The sequence below is a fragment of the Lactuca serriola genome, chromosome 4 (genome assembly GCF_051521515.1).
Source record: "Lactuca serriola cultivar US96UC23 chromosome 4, Lser_US96UC23_V15, whole genome shotgun sequence".
NCBI classification, from domain to species: domain Eukaryota; kingdom Viridiplantae; phylum Streptophyta; class Magnoliopsida; order Asterales; family Asteraceae; genus Lactuca; species Lactuca serriola.
This window is the reverse complement of record NC_136411.1, coordinates 63433017-63456422: the sequence shown is the minus strand read 5'-3', so window position 1 is coordinate 63456422 and position 23406 is coordinate 63433017. Positions and strand designations below refer to the sequence as shown.

The 23406-nt window shown below is 31.5% G+C and overlaps 3 protein-coding genes across 5 annotated transcripts; all 3 read left to right on the top strand.

Moving 5' to 3' along the window:
* Positions 1–1426: 1426 nt before the first annotated feature.
* On the top strand, positions 1427–4320 carry LOC145101728 (uncharacterized). Of its 2 annotated transcripts, XM_079039007.1 has the most exons (10): positions 1427–1964; positions 2052–2120; positions 2686–2795; positions 2956–3024; positions 3107–3222; positions 3308–3362; positions 3449–3569; positions 3661–3708; positions 3792–3886; positions 3969–4320. In XM_079039007.1, exons 2-10 carry the CDS (start codon positions 2096–2098, stop codon positions 4068–4070), a joined length of 741 nt encoding a protein of 246 aa, XP_078895133.1. In that variant the 5' UTR covers positions 1427–1964; positions 2052–2095; the 3' UTR covers positions 4071–4320. The 2 variants fall into 2 exon arrangements, with proteins under 2 accessions (XP_078895133.1, XP_078895132.1); XM_079039006.1 differs by lacking the exon at positions 2052–2120 and having other exon boundaries at positions 1428–1964.
* Positions 4321–12226: 7906 nt separating this feature from the next.
* On the top strand, positions 12227–16080 carry ALG12 (homolog of asparagine-linked glycosylation 12). Of its 2 annotated transcripts, none has more exons than XM_079039005.1 (20): positions 12227–12322; positions 12430–12515; positions 12879–12920; positions 13070–13115; positions 13215–13301; positions 13385–13440; positions 13517–13634; positions 13717–13775; positions 13851–13922; positions 14035–14098; positions 14180–14283; positions 14379–14450; positions 14561–14647; positions 14739–14806; positions 14907–14975; positions 15060–15142; positions 15254–15344; positions 15448–15513; positions 15602–15695; positions 15793–16080. In XM_079039005.1, the coding sequence occupies exons 1-20, from the start codon at positions 12280–12282 to the stop codon at positions 15871–15873; spliced, it is 1488 nt and encodes a 495-aa protein (XP_078895131.1). In that variant the 5' UTR covers positions 12227–12279; the 3' UTR covers positions 15874–16080. The 2 variants fall into 2 exon arrangements, with proteins under 2 accessions (XP_078895131.1, XP_078895130.1); XM_079039004.1 differs by having other exon boundaries at positions 15060–15148.
* Positions 16081–20475: 4395 nt separating this feature from the next.
* LOC145101726 (pentatricopeptide repeat-containing protein At1g02150-like) lies at positions 20476–22586 on the top strand. The gene is made up of 2 exons (XM_079039003.1): positions 20476–21000; positions 21169–22586. The coding sequence occupies exons 1-2, from the start codon at positions 20584–20586 to the stop codon at positions 22402–22404; spliced, it is 1653 nt and encodes a 550-aa protein (XP_078895129.1). The 5' UTR covers positions 20476–20583; the 3' UTR covers positions 22405–22586.
* The last annotated feature ends 820 nt before the right edge of the window (positions 22587–23406 follow it).

The window sequence follows — 23406 nt, the reverse complement described above, 5'->3', positions numbered from 1 at the left end:
ATATAACACGATAAAGAACTGCTAAACCGTGTCAATTTCGTGTCAAATTTTGAACACGAACACGACATGACATCGTATTTTTTACAGTTAACACGAACACGACACGAACACGAATTCAAATTTCAGTTTCGTCCAAATTTCGTTTCGTGTCATGTATTTTTGTCGTGTTGTGTCATAAATTGTCACCCCTAGTAAAAATGGAACTTTTCCCAAAATATTGAGACTTTATTATAGATTTCCCTAATTTTTTTAATCGGAAATTTATTTTGATATTTTTTGTGGTACATTTGATATGGTATAATCGCAATCATGATATATATGGATTGTTGACATTTATAAATAATATATTCTATACACAAATTGCAAAGGAGCTACACTCGTTAAAGTTATGTTTTTGTCCCTTGCATAATTCTTTTTATAGTTTCTGTTTTTATTAATTTCCTTATGATATATACTTTCAACGTTTATTTTGGTCCACCTCCTCCATGCATAATTGTTTGGATCAAAAATTTATTTTGATATTTTTGTGGTCTATTTTATATAATCTAATGTATTTGTGCTATATATAAACTGTTGACATCTGTAAATCATATTATATAATACGAATTGCAAATGAGTTATCAAGTTACATTTTGATCCCTTACACAATTATAGTTTTCATTTTTTTTATTAATATTAGTTCTTATTATTTAACATTTTAATTAATTGTTATTTGTGTATTGAACCAATCAAAATACACTTTCAAATCTTATTTTTGTTCGTCTCCTTCATACATAATTGTTTGGGTCGAAATTATTGAAATAACATTAAATATATGTAATTTCTAAGTATTTTGAAGAGTGATTAGTGTTGTCGGTGCAAAGAAAAATGATAGGAACTAAGATTCCATTTTTTAAAACATAAATAATAATATGAACATTGTAATTTATAAACTAATACTTAGATTAATACATGATAATATATAAATAACTATTAAATTAAATATAAATTAAAGTTAAAGCCGACCCAACCTACTTAATTAAATGGATTAGACGGATTGACCCATTTAACTTATATTGATTGAAAATCTCAATCCAACCTGCTAATTTTGGATTGAGTTCGGTTGAATTGATGGATTTGTTCGATTTTTGCTAGCTCTAATTTTCGTAGATAAAATTCACAACTATGAAAATCATCAAAACGTCATTTGATGACATTAGCATGACTATGTAAAAATTATACCTATATTGATAAACCTTTTAATTTTTGCTTAGATTTTAGAAAATGGTAAATGAAATGGGTCCAAATATTTATTGTTCATGGAAAAAAATTGTTTATATTATTAAATGTTTATAAAATGATATTTTTGTGATATATATGGTAGTTGGTTGCATTTTCCGTGTTCTCATCACTCAGAAAGCACATATATATACAGAGAGACATGTATAGTCGCTTCTCACCCGTAGGAGATAGGAAAGATATAGAGAGAGAAAGTAGTGAGAGAAACAAACCCAAATATCTCTGGTCTCTCTCTCTCTTTTTCTTCCTTGATATATATAGTTTCACACTAGTTACGCACACAAGATATTGAGGAAAATGAGCTTGATTTCCATTCCAATATTATCGTAGAATTTCAGATCTAGAAAATTCCCTGCGGTTCCACGAATAATTTTGCTGCATTTTCTCTGAAGGATCACTCTGTCAACGTTCTTTCTTTATTGTTCTTGATATTGCATCTGTCTAATCGAGAAACGTGTAATCGGATTTAGTTTTTTTCCGTGGTTCTTGATTCAACTTCACGGCGGGAAGTGTTGGTGCGTCTATTAGAGTTTGGTTATGGTTGAAGTTGAACTGAAGATGAACTAGTGCGTGTATAGGCCGGTGTTCCGAAATGGATGATAGAGGAAGCGGCGGCGGATCATTTGTGGCAGTTAGAAGGATTTCGCAAGGGCTTGATAGGAGTAACACTTTTCAAACAAGTTCAGGTATATTCTACTATCATCGGAAAAAGACATTCGTTTAACTTCGTTCAGAGCAGAACTGTATCAGTACTTATTATGTTTCTCTGTCAGGAGTTAATTTGTAGAAGTTTGGATCTGTCTCGATTGAATTTTAGATGATTACTTGCATTGATTTTTGTGGTGAGTTGTGCTTGCTTACAAGTGTAAATTTTATCAAACTATCGATTGTGTTTCCCCTTTTTCGTCAACACTTTTTGACATTTGGAGAACTTAATCAGGAAATTTGTTTGAGATGACAAGTTTGAATACTTGTCAAGTAGGAGGCTTCAGTTAGAAACATCAGTTTACTCTAATGAAAGAGAAGATTAGGCATTCTACTTATGATTGATTGTGCATCTGTTTTCTTGTAATCTAGGCTCTGTCATTAGAATAGTGCAAAAACAACGTCAAATCTAAACCCTAATTACATACTGCTTAAATTCCATTTTGTTTGTCAAGTGAACTTTGAATATGGATTTGTTCTTGCATTTAAAGTGGATCAACTTCATCTTCAGGAAGCAATTAGAAATTAGAATATGTTCGTTCTCTCTCTTTTTTTTTTTTTTTTTTTTTTTCAAACTATCATCTTCAGTAATGTTGAATGTGTCTACTAGCTGATTGATTCTTTTACATTATAGGAGCTGAACTTTGCTTTAATTTTGTAACTATAACCATGGACATTTCCATTGTTTCTCTATCATTATAGCTGAGGTTGCAGCAGGGTCAGCAGCATGGCTTGGTAGAGGCCTTTCATGTGTTTGTGCTCAAAGAAGAGAAGATGATTCTCGCCAGTCTTTTGATTTGACCCCTGCCCAGGTCCTTTCTTAAACCATTCAGCTTCATTAATAGTTGAATACAATTCATATGTTTGTAACATTTATCCCCATAAAGCCCATGCTTTTAATCATCATTACACAACTATTATCAATCTGTTATAGATGTTCGAATCTGATACTTTTTTCTTTGATCATGACAGGAGGATTGCTTAATGAGGCTGCAAAACAGATTAGACATTGCCTATGATAGTTCAATTCCAGAACATCAGGTACACATGAATTTCAACTAATCAAGATTTAGTCTAAAAAAGAAGTTATGGTCTCATTTTCTATGTTTAATTGTTGACTTAGGAAGCATTGAGGGCATTATGGGAAGCTGCATTTCCTGAAGAAGAGCTCCATGGTCTAATTTCTGAGCAGTGGAAGGAAATGGGCTGGCAAGGAAAAGATCCTTCCACTGATTTTCGGTAAAAAAAAAAAAAAAACTCTTTTATTTATTTATATAAAAAATGTTGATATTATGCATTCTTAAGAAATTGAATTTCATGATAGGGGCGGTGGGTTTATATCATTGGAGAACTTATTGTATTTTGCACGAAGTTTCCCGGTATATCTTCTAATATATTTGTAATTAATTTATAAATTTAATAATAGCTTTTGGTGTTAAATTACTGTATTATTTATTTATTGCAGAAATCATTTCAAGATCTTCTTAGAAAGCAGGAAGGTGATCGATCCATGTGGGAATATCCTTTTGCTGTAGCTGGTGTCAATATCACATTCATGCTTATTCAAATGCTGGATCTTGAAGCAGGTTTCATAAATATAAAATAAAATTAGAAAATAAAGATTGTGATTTTTACATGTTTCATAAATATATAATAACAGTGTTCTCTTTGATGCAGTAAAACCAAGGACTTTAGTTGGAGCTACCTTCTTGAAGTTTCTTTCAGGTATCTATATTATATACACATTTTAATCGTCATTTATACAAAATTTTGCCTCATTTTCAATTATTAATTTTGTGCTCTAACAGATAATGAGTTGGCATTTGACCTCCTGTATTGCATTGCATTCAAGTTAATGGATCATCAGTGGCTTGCCATGCGGGCGTCTTACATGGACTTCAATGTATGTAAATTTTTATTTTTATTTCTGTATATATTACTTAAAAGTTAAATCGAGTGATCTTTAATTATTTATTTATATACAGGCTGTGATGAAATCAACACGACATCAACTGGAAACAGAACTGTTGGAAAAATATATAACAAGGCTTGAAGAGTTGCCATCTTACATGCTGCTTACTCGATAACTACTAACTAACTAATGGTTAGTTTGTTTGATTCAAGGATATTATTAGTTGCAAGGTATGAGCATTAATTCTCATAAAAGTAGAGAGTTTTTACTATAATCCATGTATTGTTTAGCATAATATCATGTTTGCTTTGGTGCATGACAAATAGGTTGATTTTTGGTTTTACTAATGTTGTGAAGGTGTGACAAGATCTCTATGAATAATCACAATCTACTTAATCAATGTGTTAGATGTTGTATTGTTTTAATGGTTAGTTACTTGCCTATAATTACATTGCATACACTACGGTTTTGTTTTGTAGGATGAAATTAGGAAAAGGAAAGAATTTTAATTCCATATGAATGAAAAAAAAAACAATGGATTGAAGTGGATAATTCTTTGTAAGAGTTTGATTCATTTTATTTTGTTAATTTCCTTTTTTTTAATGGGTTATCAAATGAAATGAAAATTTATAACATAACCTATTTTATGTATGCATTTTCAGTGCCACAATTTAAGCTCAAATTTAGATCTTGGTTAGTGTCAAAGCAGTTTAAACTTTAAAGGATGAAAGGAAAAACAAAGTGACGGAGGGTTTATAAGTTGGGGTATGTTTGGGGGATGGAATGCAATTACAAAGAAATGGAGTAAACTACATAACAAAATGAGTAAAGTTAATTGAGTAGATCGGTATATTTCATTGAACAATTAAAGTAGGGCAGGGCCTAAGAGATTTAAAGTCAAACCAAGATTCATATACAAAATACTAAAATAGTAAAAACTAAAACAATGACTTATAATTGGAGGTCATGAGGTTTCAAAGAAAGGAACTTGAGTAAAACGACCATATTGAAAGCTTTCATATTACCACATAATAACAATTTTTTGAAATTTAAGAGAATAACCTACAATCTCATAAAAATATGCTCACAAATTCATGTATATGTTGATTCTGACATAAAGGGCGCTCCACTAAACTTTCAAAGTTACCATGTGTTCTTTGCGTGTTATATTAATAAGACAGTCAATGACCCCATGTAACAAGACTCGATACCTGTTTACGAGAAACTATTTCCTCATGAGTATTGATGTTTTCCTCATTCCTCATGTAAACTTCAACCATGCACACTAGATTCATAATTTCTACTCGTTAAGCCTCGTGTGGACCACTATTTCCATCTATTTTAAGGGTTTGGAGAACATATCTTTAGACCTTTGTTCGGTTATTTCAATGTAGTTATTGGAGTTCTTCGAATTGTAAGTCAAACGTTATTATTTTGAGTTTATTGTGTTTCTAACTTTCTATAAATCGACACATAAGTATGTCATTCCCCCAAGTTGATTATGATTGTTGGCGTTTCGCCACCCTTGTGTTATTATTTTGTGTTTAAGATGAATGCCAACATAGAAGAAATAACAAAGCAACTTATAATGATCTCTAAGCATGAAGGATGAGAATTCCTCTTATGAAAAACCTTAATGTTGCAAAGAATGTCCGCTAAGTAGCATTAAGGTTTAATCCATTAAAAAGGAAGGCCACAAGAATGCCTCCAAGTAGCCAAGTAGCATAAAAGGGAAGAGCAATCCTCCAAGGAAACAAGAAAAAAACATAATCCTAAAAATAATGTCCATTAGGTAGCAAATAGGCCACAAGAAGATGCTCAATAACAACAACAAATATGTTTTTCTATAGTATATGCATTGTCGGCTTGTTATTTAGCAATTAATAACCATCTTGTAATATAATATAATGTTCTTGTTCTCTAGTAGGTGCATTGGTCTTACATAAGTTACATAAATCTTAAATTTTTACTTTAATATATGACAAATTACTATAGAACGAATTGTCACATAACATTATATAAAATTAGCCAAATAGGTAGTCTAAAAGTAATATAACCAAAAAGATGCACTCTTTAGATCTATAGAATAGTGGAAAATGAGGACACAAACCTCTCCACCTCTAACTAACTACTATATAAATTAAAAAAATGACGAGCCATAGATATTGTCAATGCCTTTAACATCTTATGTAGAACACTTAGAATGCTCAAAATACTTATTGGCATTATGGATGAGTGTTATGATTGTATTGCTATATATAATCCTATTAGAGACTTTTTGTTTAGCTTATTAGGATATCTTCATGTCGGGGAGTGTGTATATGGGTTACTTGAACACTTTCGTATCCTCACCATGTTATTCTTGCTCATGTTGAGATCTTTTTAAGTTGCTTGGTTTTTTCTCAAGAATATATATTCATGTTGGGGAAGTGCGTGTACCAGATTATTGAAAACTTCCATATCTCTAGACATGATATCTTTCTTATGTTGGGATCTTTTTAGGTTGCTTGTTTCCTTTCTCAATATTTGTGGTGGAGGTAGTGATATATTTGTTGTTGAGAAACCAAAGATAGAATATGATCATATCTTGAACTGCTCCTATTCATAGAGATATATTATTCGACCTTTTTGTAATGTAATAGTTCGTTCTCTAGTATTATTGTCTGATGATACATATACTAGATAAGGCACTTATAAGATGTTTTTAAGATTATCTTTTTTCATCTACCAATGAGGGATACATCTTGAATGAAACTAATATCCTCCGGTTCATCATTGCATAATTATTCTCTGAACATAGGGATGATTGAACATTAACAGAGGATGTAACATTGTCGAATGATAAAATTGTGAATTAAGTTCGTTATAAGTTTCATGTTTTCCTTCTCTTACATTAGTCTTCATCTTAAACAAATACACTGATGAGAATGGGTATCGCCATAAGAACTATATACTCAAAATGTGTTGTATACAAACACAATCGAACGACATAATGAATCACCGTCGATTAGTAGTTGGTGATAGTTGAAATTAACTTAAATTATTCATGTGAAGAATAAATCGTTCTTGTGAATGTAGCAAGGGTTCTTTGCATAAAAAAGGAACCTACCTATTTTATTCCAAGTTCATCAATACTATTATTGTGGTTTGTGGTTATATTGTTATAATATGACAAAATATGGTTGTATGAGCTACTCAGCTACACTTCCATTTTACATGTTATTTTAACGAATAACTCGAGAAAGTTTTTAACCTTCAATCTTTATTATGATAATGTTGATCTCGTATATTTTGTTTGTACTAATTTAAGTATCAAAAACTATTACCCTAATGATCCCAGATTGATATTTATAGTCACTAAGTTATAATACCTAATGAAAACATTTGAATAACAATTTACAACTTTAACAAACTATTACCCTAATGATCCCAGATTGATATTTATAGTCACTAAGTTATAATACCTAATGAAAACATTTGATCTCGTATATTTTGTTTGTACTAATTTAATCATGTATGTCTAACCTTTTGATTTCTAACATTAGGTAGATCCCAAGAATATGTAGTTGATTATGAGGGATTTACATGATTTTACTATAATTGATGCAATTTGGATTTTCATTGTTGAACTTAACTTATTCTTATGCATTTTTGTGAATCTTGAATGTTTGCTTACGTTTTTTCAATCGTCTTCTTGATTCTTTCATTAATTAAAGATATACTTTTGCAAATGACTTTGAGTAATATCCTTGTTATTTGTGTGTCATAAGTTATAAACTCTAAATTAGTAATCTCAAGCTTTTGGAAGTAAACTTCTAGCCTTTATTGCATAAAAGGCCATTCTTCATACTTTCTAATTATTTCATTATTTACTAATAAATAACAAATTAGTCCTTCTATTTATTTATCTTTGTTTTTTAGTTTCAACCATGTATGTAACCTAATAGGACCATGCATTTAATAATTATGTCACTAACTTGTTTTTTCGGTGGAAATATCTCCAACAAATATAACTATAAAACAATTAGTAACAAATAGGTCTTTATAAAGAAGACCAATATGGATGGAAGCCACATAAAAGCCGGTTGGTAGCAAATGATCTCACTCAAAATCTTGGTATTGACTGAAAAATAGATGTAAAAACTACTTTCTTCAAATGAAGGTTTTCCTAAGGATGTGTTCCCGAAGGTTTTGTACATCATAAGCAAAATGTGTAAGCTTCAAATGACTATTTATGGACTCAAGAAAACATCTCGAAGGTAGAATCATTATGTTGATGGGAAAATAAAGTAGTTTGGTTTTATAAAGAGTGAAGATAAATCTTGAGCAATGCTTTAAAACCCGGGTTTTTAGTTGACCCGGTGTGATGACCGGTTCACGGGTCAATCGGTTGAATCGCCGGGTCAACCCATTTTATGGTTTTTTTCTATTTTTACTTTTGTGCATAATGGATAAACATATAGAACTAATAATTTGATGTCCACAAAATTTAAACATTGAAAAATATTAAACAAACTACAAATGGCTCGTTGTTTTTACGTTTGCTACTTGTATCCAACTATCCAAGCCTTATTATAACGAGTCAATCCGGTTTTAACCGGTTCGACATAAGCAGTCGAACCGCAGATTAGGGGACACCCGGCCGGTTCGATCTGGTCCGTATTTTTACAAAAAATCGATCTCAATCGACCCGCCTTCTACCCCGGGTCACGGTCCAATCGGTTGAACCGGCTGGGTCAACCCGGGTTTTAAAACATTGATCTTAAGTATATGCCAAGACTAAGACTAGTGGGAGCGTTACAGTCTTCCTTATTTAGGAAATAATGTCCTTACTATGCAAAGGTTGAAAGAGCCTATTTAAGGAATTTATTTTCTATAAAAGACATGTAGTACAACTTACATAATGGGAATCAAGATCTATAAAGATAAATTTAGATGCCTAAATAGATTAAGCCAAAGAATATACATGATATATTGAAGAAATTAGAGACACAAAACTCCAAAAGGAGCTTATACTTATACAACATGGTTTAAGATTGAGTTGATCTTAGTGTCCTAGTTCCACTAATAATCTAGATATGTTAAATCGAGTCTCATATGCTTCAATTGTGGGATCAATCATATATGACATATTATGTACAAGTCCTAATGTGTCATATGCCTTGAACATGACAAGTAGATATCAATAAAATCCTATAAAAAGCCAATGAATGGCAGTCAAGTGCATTTTCAAGTGTTTGAGAATAACCTTAAGGCTTAAGAGAGTAAGGAAGAGATCATTGTAACAAGTCACATGATACATACTTTGAAACTAATAAGAATTATTTTTGTTCATTGTTAGGATTCGTGCTATGAAACAGAGTACTGGTGATTTGGAGTGTTTTCAAGTAAGATCCCATAACGTATTTGACAACCGAGGTTGAGTATGTTACAACTAATGAAGTTGTAAAGGAGTCTATCTGGACGAAGGATTTCATAAGAGATCTTGATTTGATCACACACAAACATACACATCATATACTCATAGTTACACACATCATTTCTAATTGAATTATACCATTTTTGGGTTACATATATTTATCTTAACTGATTTGATGTGTAGCAGCTGATACATTATGAAATTTCATGATGTAATGAGTCTTATGTTTAGATCTTAATATAAACGAGAGAAAAAAATGTTTACATTAATCCATATATGTGTTCTATTTGTGTGTTTATTAAATTCCTTGAATTTCAATTCAAAATCTCCACAGACAGCCATTCTTCAAAGGAACGACGTACTGAATGATGACTGATGCGAGGTGTTGGTTGATTATCCATATTGATTAATATAGCATAAGGTGCGACTAACACTCACATGTACTTCATGAAATATATCCCAAATAATTCTAAGAAGGTAATATCTTATGTCCTTGAAACCAGAGATACATAGTAATTGACTCATTGCATCATTCCCTTAGCGTGTTAGATAGAAATACATTGGAAAATACATTCACACATATACAATTACACCCATACATATAATTTCAAACACTCATGTTGGTGATTTTAGCGTCACCATGTCATTTTATGTATTGGAGCTAACATGTGAGCTAAGGGGTTTCATAATTTGTACTCTAATATATGTACAGGTTTGTGCAGAGTGCACACATGTATAAGATCAAATTAGAAGCTGGTTCGACGACAAGTCGGGGGTTCGGGGGCAATGCCCCGGGTCCAAGGTTTCCAAAGGGGCAGCGCCCATACATATAGGAACATAGTGGGAAATTTAGATTCTTGAGGGTAATTATGGTAAAACAAATGAAATTCGTTAGTTTTGGAAACCCTAAATCCTCATTAAATTTTGAATTTCCTGACTAGCTTCTAAAGCAACCCATGACGGCCAACCCTAATGAAACCCTAATATCGTTTATTATATAAACGACTCTTCTCTTTAAGAAGAGAGACACGAAAATTATTAGCTCTCGTTTTCTTCAAACAAACACAAAATTCTTCTAGCAATTTAGCTTTCGATTTCTGTACCTAGAATTGTAAGTGTCCTCTTGGATTATTCTAGACTGAATTTCCTGCAACCCAGACATAGGGTAGAAATATCAGTTCGGAAAGTGTTCACACGATCCGAGTGATATCAGATGTCCAACGTAAACCCTAATACATCCGACAACTCGTGATAAAAACACCATCCCGAGAGTGTGTACCATTCATAGACCTATTGTCTTACTCGTGCGAGCATATTTATCATTTTAGTTGACGAGTGAAATTTTAATTTATGTTAAAACCACAATACAAATACGAAATAACATAAAAAATAAAACCTAGTTGTGAGCATGTTCTTGAAACAATATGATTGTCATATGTACTAAAACAAAATATTATTGTTTACCTACTTGCAATAGGATCATGTATAGGATCATGTATGTATGTCAATCGATGATCCACATGCTTACAAAAATAAGATGATTTATGCTCTTTTTCAAGGTGAAAGTGACAAAATAATAGAGCTGTTCGTTATTGGATCCGATCCAGTTAAGTAAATTCCAAATTGATTTTGATTTTTAAAAGATAGATCAAAATAGTTCAAACTGATTTAAAATCCAATAAACCATATTATAATTTGGTTAAAATTGGTTTTCACTATCCGATTTTCAAGATTTAATACATTCCTAAAAATTATAATTTTAATATTAACAAACTTGATTTGTCAAGTTCACATCCACAAAATTTTCACCCGATGTATCATAATGAACTAAAGTAATATAAATAAAAGTCTACTAAAATATATATATAAATTAAGACCTTTTATTTGGGAATACATCTAATTAATTTAAAAAAGCATGTTAATAAACTCATATATAACTAAAAATATATACTAAAAGAAAGGGTTTTATGCATAAATGGGATTTTTTTATTAATAAAGTTTTAATTTTTTTAAACAAAATAGTCTTCATTATTTAATTCTACACGATAATCTGTTATTTCTTATTAAAATAAAGAAATGAGCATGTGATGGAACCGGTATCGTTCCTGATTTTTTGAAAACCGAATTTCATCGAAATTCAATCTCGAGTATCGAATCGAATTAACATTATCGGTATTAATACCGGGAATGATACAAGTTTTCGGTATTATTATTGGTACTAACGATACCAAATCTCAATTTTTTTTTAATTTTAGAATACCGAGTACCATTTCATATTTGATACTGATAAGAGTTCGAAGTTTGATTCAAACTGTTTATGAATGAGAGTAGAATATAAGACCTCGTATCTAAAATGAATAATTTTTTAAATTTTCATATTAATCTTTTATTTTAAAATAATTCACTTAGATGCGACTAGGGGTGCAAACGAGCCGAGCCGAGCCCGAGCCCGAGCTTGACCAGGATCGGATCGGGCTCGTTTAAGTTATATGAGGCTCGAGCTCGAGCTCGGCTCGATTCGAACTTTCTTGTACTGAGCTCGGCTCGAGCTCGTAAAGAATTATCCAAGCTCGGCTCGGACTCGACTCGTTTTTTATCTGACGTGCCTAAATAAGCTTAAGCTCAGCTCAAACTCGTTAAGAAGCTCGTTTACTAATACCCTAAATCCGTAATTCCTCTAATATATTTTTATTTTAATATATATAAATAATAATAAATTATATTATGTAAAGGCTCGTTTATGCTCGAGCTCGAGCTCGTTTAATAAACGAGCTTAATATTAAGCTCGAGTTCGGCTCGGACTCATTTAAAATCGATTTCGAGTCGAACTTTTAATGATCCGATCCTGAGTAGCTCGCGAGTAGCTTGGCTCCGTCAAAAAGTCAAAAGGCACGTCCAAACACCTCCCTAAACGCTCGCTAAGACGCTAACCCACTTCCACTCCCTGTATCACCCTCTCCCTACAATGGCTCCTCCTCGCCGATCTTCGAATTTCATGTCGATTTACGGTTAATAATTATTTAATTTTCCTTGATTTGCGCATATAATACATTCGTTGTTGTTTGTTTGTTTTTAGTGGTCAATCAAGTCATAGTTGTAGTTTTGAGTGATTTAGGTTATGATGTGCTTCTCGGATCAATTGCTGCATTTTACGTACTTATGGCGCCATTTACGAAAGTTGAAGAAAGCTTCAATGTTCAGGTAGGTATAAGATTTCTTTTTGTTCTTTTGATTTTGCTCAAAGGCAATAATTTTGACAATTTGAACTTTTAACTGATAAAATCTATTATAAATCATAAAATCCAAAAGAAAAAAATAATAAAATAAATACCTCCTCAGTCTAAAGCCTTTGATTTTGGATGACAATTCTGTTATTTAGATTGGATTGAAACATTGACTATCTTCCTCTTGTTATTCACTTCCCCTGAACTCATAAGCTTCCTTTGTTGTGATGATTTTTCTTCCACCATGTTCATAATCGTGGAATTCTTTCCACCCTATTCTGCATCCAAAGGTGTGATTTGTAATTGAACTGATAATGTTTATGACATTTTGTTTACTCAGGCCATGCACGATATCTTGTATCACTGGCATCACATAGAAAATGTAAGTACTAGCCTTTTTTCTATTTTACTCTATCAGAGAAGAATACACTATGGATAAGTCTTAGAGTCATAAGTGACTTTCTTTTCTGGATTTAAAGATTCATCATTTCTCTCTAATGGTTCTATATGATGCCACTACTTACACAACAGTATGATCATTTGGAGTTTCCTGGGGTTGTTCCTCGAACGTTTATTGGTAAGCTCTTTTATCTTATAATTTATAAAATCATGATATGAAACATCATCTGAAACTTAAAACTTAGAACTCCTTTTCTTCCCATGTAAATGTTCACAGGTGCATTACTAGTATCCATTTTAGCATCCCCAGTTGTTCTAGCTATCAATTTGCTGCACTTGCCAAAGATTTATAGTCTTTTAGCAGGTTAATTTATATTTCATCTGTTCAAACTTATACACAAAACCTTAGTTCTCTTAGTTCTCTTACTCATTTGTATTGTTTTGTAGTCCGTTTGGCTCTAGGATTCTTTATATTAGCAACACTTCGATTTTTACGTGTTCAGGTATTAAAGTTTTACTTTTTTATGTTTAAGTTGTTTGACATTAGTTCATGTAAATTTTATTAATTTCTCTGAGCAGATCAGAAATAAATTTGGGCTTCAAGTTGAAGCTTTCTTTGTGATACTATTAGCAATTCAGTTCCATATGCTGTTCTATTGCACACGTCCTCTTCCTAATATACTTGCTTTAGGTTTAGGTGATTAAACTTTGACCCTTCATTGACTTACACAAAGACCATTCTTTCCTTTTCTTTTTCAAATTTGTGTATGATTCTGTAGTAAATTTATCATATGGATACTGGTTCAAAGGGAGCTTTTATGCCACATTAAGATGCCTGGTATGCTTTTATTTTTCAGAAATGTAAAAAATAACTTGTAAATTAAAAAGTCATTATTTCTAATGAAAAGTTCAGATTTTTGCTACCATTGTCTTTAGATGTGATATGCTGCTACTTCTTTGTCCTCTTGGCCTTGAACTTTTACTGGTATATCTTCTTGCTGTTTCATTCTTATCAAATTATTTTTTTTCTCATCCTTTATCATTATTAAAATTATTGTTTCAAGTAATTACAACGAAATGCCTCTGTAAAATTACAGACAAAATCAATTTCCTTGTGGAAAGCCATAAAATGCTGTGCTGGAGCTGCAATTTTCAGCATAGGTCTGTATTACTATTTTATCTAATTTCACCTATAAGGACAAAAATAACAATTATATTAATAAAAATCTCATATTTTATCAGGTCTTACTATCTTTATCGATTCCATAATGTGGCAGAGGTGGTTGTGGCCTGAATTTGAAGTCTTTTGGTTTAACTCTGTCTTGAACCGGAGTTCAGAATGGGGTGTATCCTAAACTAGGGTTTTCTTTTCTTATTTAAATATTTTCATTTATCTTTTTATATTATTAATTATACTTCTTCCATAACATATGTCCCCTAGACACATCCATTTTACTGGTACTTCACTTCTGCTTTACCTCGCTCACTACTGGTTGCATATCCTCTCTTTTTGGTAATCAATTAGGAAAAAAAAAAATACTAATTTTATAATATTTATAAATTATACTCCATTTATCTGATATCAAAAGATGATTTGACTTTAAAATTTTGTGATTGTTGCAGTTTGGGGTTATATTTGATAGAAGACTTTTATTCTACATTCTTCCTGTTCTTTCATTTATCATACTTTACTCCAAGCTTCCACACAAGGTATCTTACATACACCATAAATTTTTTAGATCAACTTGATGTGTATTACTCAAGGGCATAAATGTCCAAAATTTACAATTTTTTTTTTCAGGAGCTTCGGTTCATTATCAGTTCTGTTCCAATCTTCAATTTGTCAGCAGCAGTTGCAGCTAGTCGAATGTATGTGGCTTCTTTCTAATTTGTGTTTTGTTTTTTTTTTCTTACTTTTTATCACATCATGTTCTTGAAATCATAACATTGTTGTTTTTTTTTACCACAGTTACAACAATAGAAAGAAGAGTTTTTGGAATCTACTTTACATAGTTCTGATTGGTTTGCTTGTGATCAGGTTGAAAGATAAATTATTTTTCTTTGGTTATTTAAAATAAAAAAAATGTTTCACATCTCATTCTTGATATGATAATTTCTGTAGTTTAGGATGCAGTGTCATCACTTTCATGGCCTCTTATGAGAACTACCCTAGTGGCTATGCTCTAAGATCTTTGCACAAAGTAGGTATAGGTAATCTCTCTCCTCTTTTTTTTTTTCTCTCATAAATGATCATTATTTAATTATAATATTAATAATAATTCTCTATAATAATCATTACTTGAAATCTTCTGATAGGTCATATGAAAAACACTACCAGGGTTCATGTTGACACCTTCTCAGCAATGAATGGAATTTCCCGGTTTTGTGAGAACGACAACCAATGGGTGTATGTTTATTTTTTACTGAAAAATAAATTTATTTGTTATCTTTAAAAAGATAAACATTATGAACTCTTGTTTATTAACTATATTATTATGTTACTGATTCAGGTATTCTAAAGAAGAAGGAATACATTTGGAAGAATTTTGTCAGCGGAACTTTACCTATCTTTTGAAGTGAGTTACTGATATTATTAATTTTCGACTTATAAAAATTTCAAATTTTAATATTATATAAATGGAATTTAACTAATCTTTTTCATAGTGAACATTCAAGCATCAAGGGATTTGAGTGCTTGTTTAAGGTAGATGGGTTTTCTAGGATGCGTCTTCATGTTGGCTTCCCGCCAATTTCAATGGTATTTATACTTAATAATACATAATTTTTTATTTTGATGTATTTTTTCAGAATGCATTTATGAAACATGTTTGTGTTAATGTTTGTATTTTTCACAGGTTAAAGAGCCAAAAGTCTACATACATGGAAATATAGAAAACACAGATATCATGGATAGAAGTTGGCCAGGTTGTTCATGACTTCCTCTACCTTTGAAGTTTAACTCTTTTTTTTTTTTTTTTTTTTTTTTTTTGGATTGTGAGTTTTATCGGATCAATTGATAATTTTTGTATGTTACACATAGTGTTTGGTGCTAGATCATGAACATGATATGTAATATTTTAAGCTGTTTTTCTTTACATGACATGTATTTAAGTTTATAAGAAATCACTTGGTATATACTTAAATTTGGTTAAATTACTAGTAACAAACATAAGAAATCACTTTGTATTTAAGTTTATACTGTGATTCTTTTTTATCAACGCTAATGTTTAGTGTTCTGTTTCTTTTCTACATTTTGGCTTTTTCTATTTCCGGATTTGCTAATCTATAAAAATAAACACCAAAGGTTTTCAATTTATGAATAGCATTTAATATTTTAAGCGTAACATGTATTTAATACACATTGTTTCATACTAACTCTTAAACATAGTTTGTAATTTGTTTATGTTAAATGTATTCAAGTTTTGGTGTAGTATTGAATTTATATAAAAATTAGTTGGTTGTGAAAGTGCTAGAACTGTTTTATGTTAAACTCTAGTCTCTATGCACCACAAAAGTGTGACGTTTCAGTATTTTACGGTTGTTTGAATAGTCCTACAAATTCTAAAACAGGGAAGATTTTACACTTCCAATTGAAATTGGAACGATCAAAAAACTGCAAGAAGATAAATAAAAAGATGATTTTAACAAATTTATAATTACATATGTTATAAAATCTCTTACAATAACTTCTAATGCACTAGGTTTGTTCAGTTTTTTTTTTTGGTGTTAGAAGTATTAACATCTCCCCCAGGGCATCCAACTAACACCAAGGGCATGTTGAGGAGGGAGTCATTCCCTCCCAACCCACTGAACCCACTACCACATTAGCTTTTGTCTTTCATATTTTTTCATCTTTCCCAACCTACAACACACAGAAATCTTATCTTTCTCAACCCACTCAATTAAAAAAAATACAAAACAATCAAGGTAAAATCTTAATTAGCAATATAATTACCGCCGGTACCACTCCCTTTTCAGCGGGTTGCTTAATTGGTTTCATTAACCCACATCATCCTTTCTCTCTACTTTTTCTCTCATTTTCTCTTGTATCATTGTTTTAAAACTTGTACCATAGTTGTTTTGTATGTTTTTTAATTGAGTGGGTTGAGAAAGATAAGATTTCCACATGTTGTGGTTTGGGAAAGATGAAAAAAAATGAAAAACAAAAGCTGATGTGACAGTGGGTTCATTGGATTGGGAGGGAATCCCTCCTCCCTAACAGATAGCTAGAAATTATTGGGAACCAAATGACATAAGCTTTTAAAAAAAATGTAAAATTATATAAAAAATAAAAGTTAATAACTCTCAAATGATACTTGAAGTAACCTTTTTTTATTCAAAATAAAAGTTTTATGTTTGTACTCACGAAACAAAGTTTTTTCTTTAATTTGACTATTTTTCTTCTTAAAATCTAAAACCAATTTTTTTTAAAAGCTTGTTAACAAACACACCATGAGTCCCATGTTTATCATCAATTTTGGTACATAGTTATTCCAAGCTAATAGCATCTTTTTTATCAAAATGATGTTGTGGTGGTTTCCTATTTATTAATATTAAATTTGATATTACAGTTTTATGTATATAATTTACTAATTTCTATCTTGTTAGTTTGTTATTTGTATAAGACTACATGCAATATTTACGTGATATCAATATTAAAATTAAAATTTTTATGTTATTTAAAGAGAAAATTATAAATTTAGCATTTTTTGCTAATTACTTTGTAGATAATAGCAAAAAAAACCTAAAGTTACAAAAATAGTCTCTAAAATCGCTGATGGATTAAGTTTATCTGCGATTTAACCTTCCTATCTGCGAACGTACAAACTAGTAAAACATGGTTGTGCATCAGGGAATTGTACGTTCACAAATGAATTAGTCCATCTGTTACCACCTGCGATTTTGCCTTTTTCAGGGTATAAATACCTAATTTTTTTTTTTGGAACACTCATTTTTCTTTATTTTTGTTGAAGAAAACTCTTTCTCAGGTAGGGGTGTAAACAAACCGAGTCGAGCCGAATACTACCAAGCTTGAAGCTCGGCTCGACTAAAATACTCGAGCTCGAAACTCGGCTCGAACTCGACACGAGCCTTGATTTTAAGCTCGAGCTCGGACTTGTGAAATACTCGACAGTCTCGAGCTCGGCTCGGCTCAGCTCGACTAATATTTTAAAGAAATCAAAATCACTAAATTAAGTAAGAAATATTAAACATTTCACATGTAAATGTCCAAACTACAAAAAAAACCCATTATTAATCACCTAATATCAATATAACATCAACCATATATGTCATAAATGAATAATTATAAAGAAATGACCTATATCTTATAAATGAACAATTATAAAGAAATGACATATATGTAAATACTAAGCTCGACTAAGCTCGCGAGTCTTACGAGCTGAGTATTTTTGTACTCGAGCTCGGCTCGATAAGGTACTCGAGTAGCTCGAGATCGAGCTCGGCTCGATTAAGGTCGAGTCGATTTCGAGTATTTTTCGAGTTGATCTCGAGTTTCTCACGAGTTGACTTGCCTCACTTACACCCCTACTCTCAGGGAGCTATAGACGATTCTATGTACTCTCCCGAAACATGAAGATCGTGTGTTGGTCCTATGTAGTTACATGTGATATGTATCTAACTAAATGTTTAATTTATAAATTCAAGCGTTTGAGTAGAAAAATTAACTTTAAATATAAGGTTATACAATTTATCTTCATAATAATAATAATAATAATAATAACAACAACAACTTCAAAAATCAAAATCGTCCGTAGCTCCCTTAGAGAGAGATTTACCCAACAAAAATCAAGAAAAATGAGTGTTCCAATTTTTTTTAGGTATTTATACCTTGAGAAAGACAAAATCGTAGGTGGACTAATTTATCTGTGAACATACAAGTCCCTGATGCATAACTACGCTTTAGCAGTTTGTACCTTTGCAGATATGAATGTCAAATCGTAGATGGACTTAATTCATCTACAATTTTAATGACTATTTTTGTAACTTTTGGTATTTTTTTGGCTATTATCTATAAAGTAACTAGCAAAAAAGGCTAAATTTTTAATTTTCTCGTATTTAAACATTTAATAATTTTTAATAATTTATTATTATTATAGAGTTATTGTAATACTAGTAATTTATTATAGAGTTATTGTAATAAAAATATGTAAATCAAATTTGTAAAAAGCTAACAAATATAATATGCGTGTTTAAATGTATGTGACATTATAACAAAAATGATTTATCTGTTTAGTTAATGAATGAAAGAGAAAGTAATAACCGTCGTTATATTTTAAATAAACGGCATACATTTTTGGTATTGAAAAGGGAAGTGATTTTTCCAAAACAGGTTTTACTCCATCCACTGAAATATATTTGTATTGACAAATATGCCCTTCATTTAAATTTGTAGATATTAAAGCCAGAGAACAATTCCAAGGTTATGTTTCCAAACGAAAATGATGCTCCTTCCTTATTCTTGCTTCCTCATCGACTCATCGGTGATGCCTTTTCAATATCTGATTCTCAAGCAACTTCATTGCTATTTATGATTCTCAAGCATCATCATTGCTATACGAATGAATTGTTAATTTTTGATTGATTAAACCTATTGAACAATTATAATTCGCTAAAAACTCACTCAAATGATTCACTCTCATACTGAACCTCATGTACTCTACATTTAGATTGGTGATTCAAATCTTGACCACAAAATTTGGGATCGACCTAAAGATATGGCTGAAAAAAATTTGTGATACAAATAAACATATCTTCCCCAGGATCAAAAGTTGCAGCTGAAATTGTTGTAGCAATGGAAGCTGTTTCACTGGTGTTTAAGTCTACTAACTCGGTTTATTCAAGCTCAATAGTAAATCAATGCAGGTTTCAGTTTAAGATCACCAATCAGTTTCAGTCTCATATGGCTGCTATTAAAATCTCAGCTTCTATCAACATATTGGAAAAATCTAGTTCTTATTAATATAGTAAAAGGGAAAGCAGGCCTAGCCTTTCAAGCTATAAAACCCAAAGACAATATCTTTTGGAGGAGTGTAGACACAAAGTTATCAGTTCAAGCCTTATTTTAAGTATTAAAATGACTAAATGAGTGTCGATCTTTCAGTTCATAAATAGAATTAAGTATTAAAATGAGAACGATGTAAAAAATAACACAGAAGAAAAAAAAAGTTAGTTCTAATTTTAGCATGGGCGTGGAAAAAAGAGGTGGACTGCACGTGTTCTTTTTATTTCAATATTAAATGAGGGGCATGATTGGTAATAGATATAAATTTTAGTGGATGAATCAAAATTTTGATGTGGAAGAATCACCAAAATGATATAAAAGATTTTAGATAAATAACTGTTTGTATCAAATGTTATATTTTGTTATAAAAAAATGGTATTATGTTCGATCATTTTCAAAAAAGAAAAAAAAACATAGGGACTATCATCAGTACTTATAAACTTAAAGTGGGTAATAAAAAACTTTACATAAACTTAAAGGACTAAATTTAACGAACTATTCATAGTGACAAGCACTCACACACAATTGCACAAACCCACTCTTATCTTGGTTGCTACTGTGTTCTTCAATATTTTGAAAGCACCTCCTAAAACCCTAATTGATCCAATAAAATCTCGAAAAAATGTTGCTCCATCCAACAGTTTCCCAATCTCCACCACACCCACAATCTATTTCTCTCTCGTCATCTTCATCTTCATCTTCCCTCTCTCATTCTCTCAATTTCCCATATGGGTTTCGAAGTTCACCCCACAAAAAACCCCAATTTACTTCGTTTATCGTCAAAAACCGTTATTCTTCGTCGTCATCACCAGTTTCAAAAGTGTACAACTATGGCACAGTGGACCATGAGAAAAAGTCTGGAACGGCGGTCACCTGGAAAGTCATTTACAAGAGGATCTCACTAATGGGCGACCCTGAAAAGGGGGCCACTGAGGTGTTGAATCAGTGGGAGAACGAAGGGAAAAAAGTTACGAAGTGGGAGCTTTGTAGAATTGTGAAAGAAATGAGAAAGTATGGTCGTCACAAGCTTGCTCTTGAGGTATATCTGGATTAAAATAGATTCACCGTGTGTTAAATTTGTGTTTCTTTGTTACGTTCATCATTTGCTTTCTTAAATTTGCTTGTAGTTAGTGATATATTGTTTCTGGTTTTACTTGTCGAGAATTAAACATCATCTAGGGTTTTTATGAAATTTTCGTCACTGCAGATTTACAATTGGATGAATAATAGGCCCGAGAGATTTAGAATATCGTCAAGTGATGCTGCAATTCAACTAGATCTAGTTTCAAAAGTCCACGGCATTTCAGGCGCTGAAGATTACTTCAAAAACATGCCCAATAATTTAATGGACAAACGCATCTATGGGGCACTCTTGAATGCTTACGTACGTGCTAAAATGGTGGAAAAGGCCGAGGCTTTATTAGTCGAAATGAAAAAGAAAGACTATGCAAGTCATGCACTTCCATTTAACGTCATGATGACACTCTACATGAACCTTAAAGATCAAGAAAAAGTGGAAGCCATAGTTTCAGAGATGATGGAAAACAACATCGGATTAGATTTATATTCATATAATATCTGGATATCTTCTCGTGGGTCTCAAGGATCTATTGAAAAGATGGAAGAATCATTTGAAAAACTGAATCTTGATCCTTCTCTTAATCCAAATTGGACTACTTATAGCACAATGGCCACATTTTACATCAAGAATGACAAATTTGAAAAAGCTGAAGATTCTCTTAGAAAGATAGAAAGTCTAATTACTGGACGTGATCGAATTCCTTATCATTATCTTTTATCTCATTATGGAAGTATTGGCAAGAAAGAAGAAATTCAAAGAATTTGGGAGACTTACAAATCGGTCTTTCCTTACATACCTAATTTGGGTTATCATGCTGTGATCTCTTCATTCATCCGTATGAATGATATAGAAGAAGCTGAGATTCTTTATGAAGAATGGGTTTCAGTGAAGTCATCTTATGACCCCAGAATTGGAAATCTTTTATTGGGGTGGTATGTTAGAAAAGGGCTTACAGAAAAAGCGGAGTCTCTTTTTAAAGAAATGTTGGATGTTGGGAAATTGAATTCGAGTACTTGGGAGATTGTTGCTGAAAGCCATATCAATGCAAATAGGGTTTCTGATGCTCTAAATTGCTTAGAAGAAGCAATTTCTAATGAAGGATCAAGCTTCTGGAGACCAAAACCAGTGAATCTTTTGGCAGTTTATAACATTTGTGAAGAGCAAAATGATGAAAAAAGCAAGGAGGCTTTGTTTGAGGTGATGAGAAAATCAGGTGTTCTTGAAGATCCTGTTTATATGTCGTATTTACCCTTTTACAAAGGGGTAAACCCTGGAAATGAACTGGAAATAGTTAAAGAAATTGAGGGTGATGATGATGGAGCTGTTGATATGCTTCTTAATGAATTGCATGCTACCATTTAAGGATCGATTGTAATCTGGTTTTAGTGAGATAATTTGCTGTTAGTTGAAGATTTATGCAGATTCTAAGTATGGGGAAAGATATGGTAACAGTGTTTTTGTCTTATGTTATACAAGATTTTGCAGACTTTGTATGATGTTTGGCAATTTGAGCAAAGTTATAATTATAAATTGTTGTATGATAAGTTCATGATTGGGTTTGGTTCTTTTAGCCTTGTTCTTTCTTCTATGGCTGAACTTATCGAGTCTTGAGCAATGTATAAGTTTTTATGTAGAAGGTACAAGTTGTTATAGTAGTATTTCAGTTGTCATTTTTGTGCGACTCTTTATTTTGGTGGGTGCTATCATCTGTTTTTTAATCCTCGTTTCCAATGACATTGTATGAAAATGTTCAAAATTTTTGACTCGTTAAAAATTGCAAGAAACTATGTTTTCCTTTTTTGACTGCCTCTAATCTTCTACTACTTCTGGATTTCCTTCATATGTGTCCTCTTTAGTGTTGATAATTTCAACATCTTAATCTGTTAAGTCACAAACTTTCCATTAAAGGCATAAAATTCTCATTTTACCCTTTATGACTTAAGTGCAAAATCTCTTGCCTTTCTTCTTTTGAACCCACTTATTTTATCTCATAAAAATGACTTAGACTTATTTTGGCTAATTTCACAAAGTTACATCTTCACAATTTATGAAATTCATTTACATGACCAATTATGACACAATAATACTGCAACTCAAAAGATTAATAAGAAAGACTAATACTTGATTTAACTTCAAAACGAGTCTTACTTTTCACCAAATATATAAATTCACTAAATTTGATGGTTTCATAAAATGTCAAACATTCTTGAGATATAACTCGGTGACCATACATATGATAGTTCAGAAGCAACTAACGTCATCTTTTGTCAGTGAAATTCAAAACAAAATATTTAGTGGAACTCAAAGTAATACTTTGATAGCGGAGCAAAAAAATAACACCGTAATTCCATTTTCTAAATATAT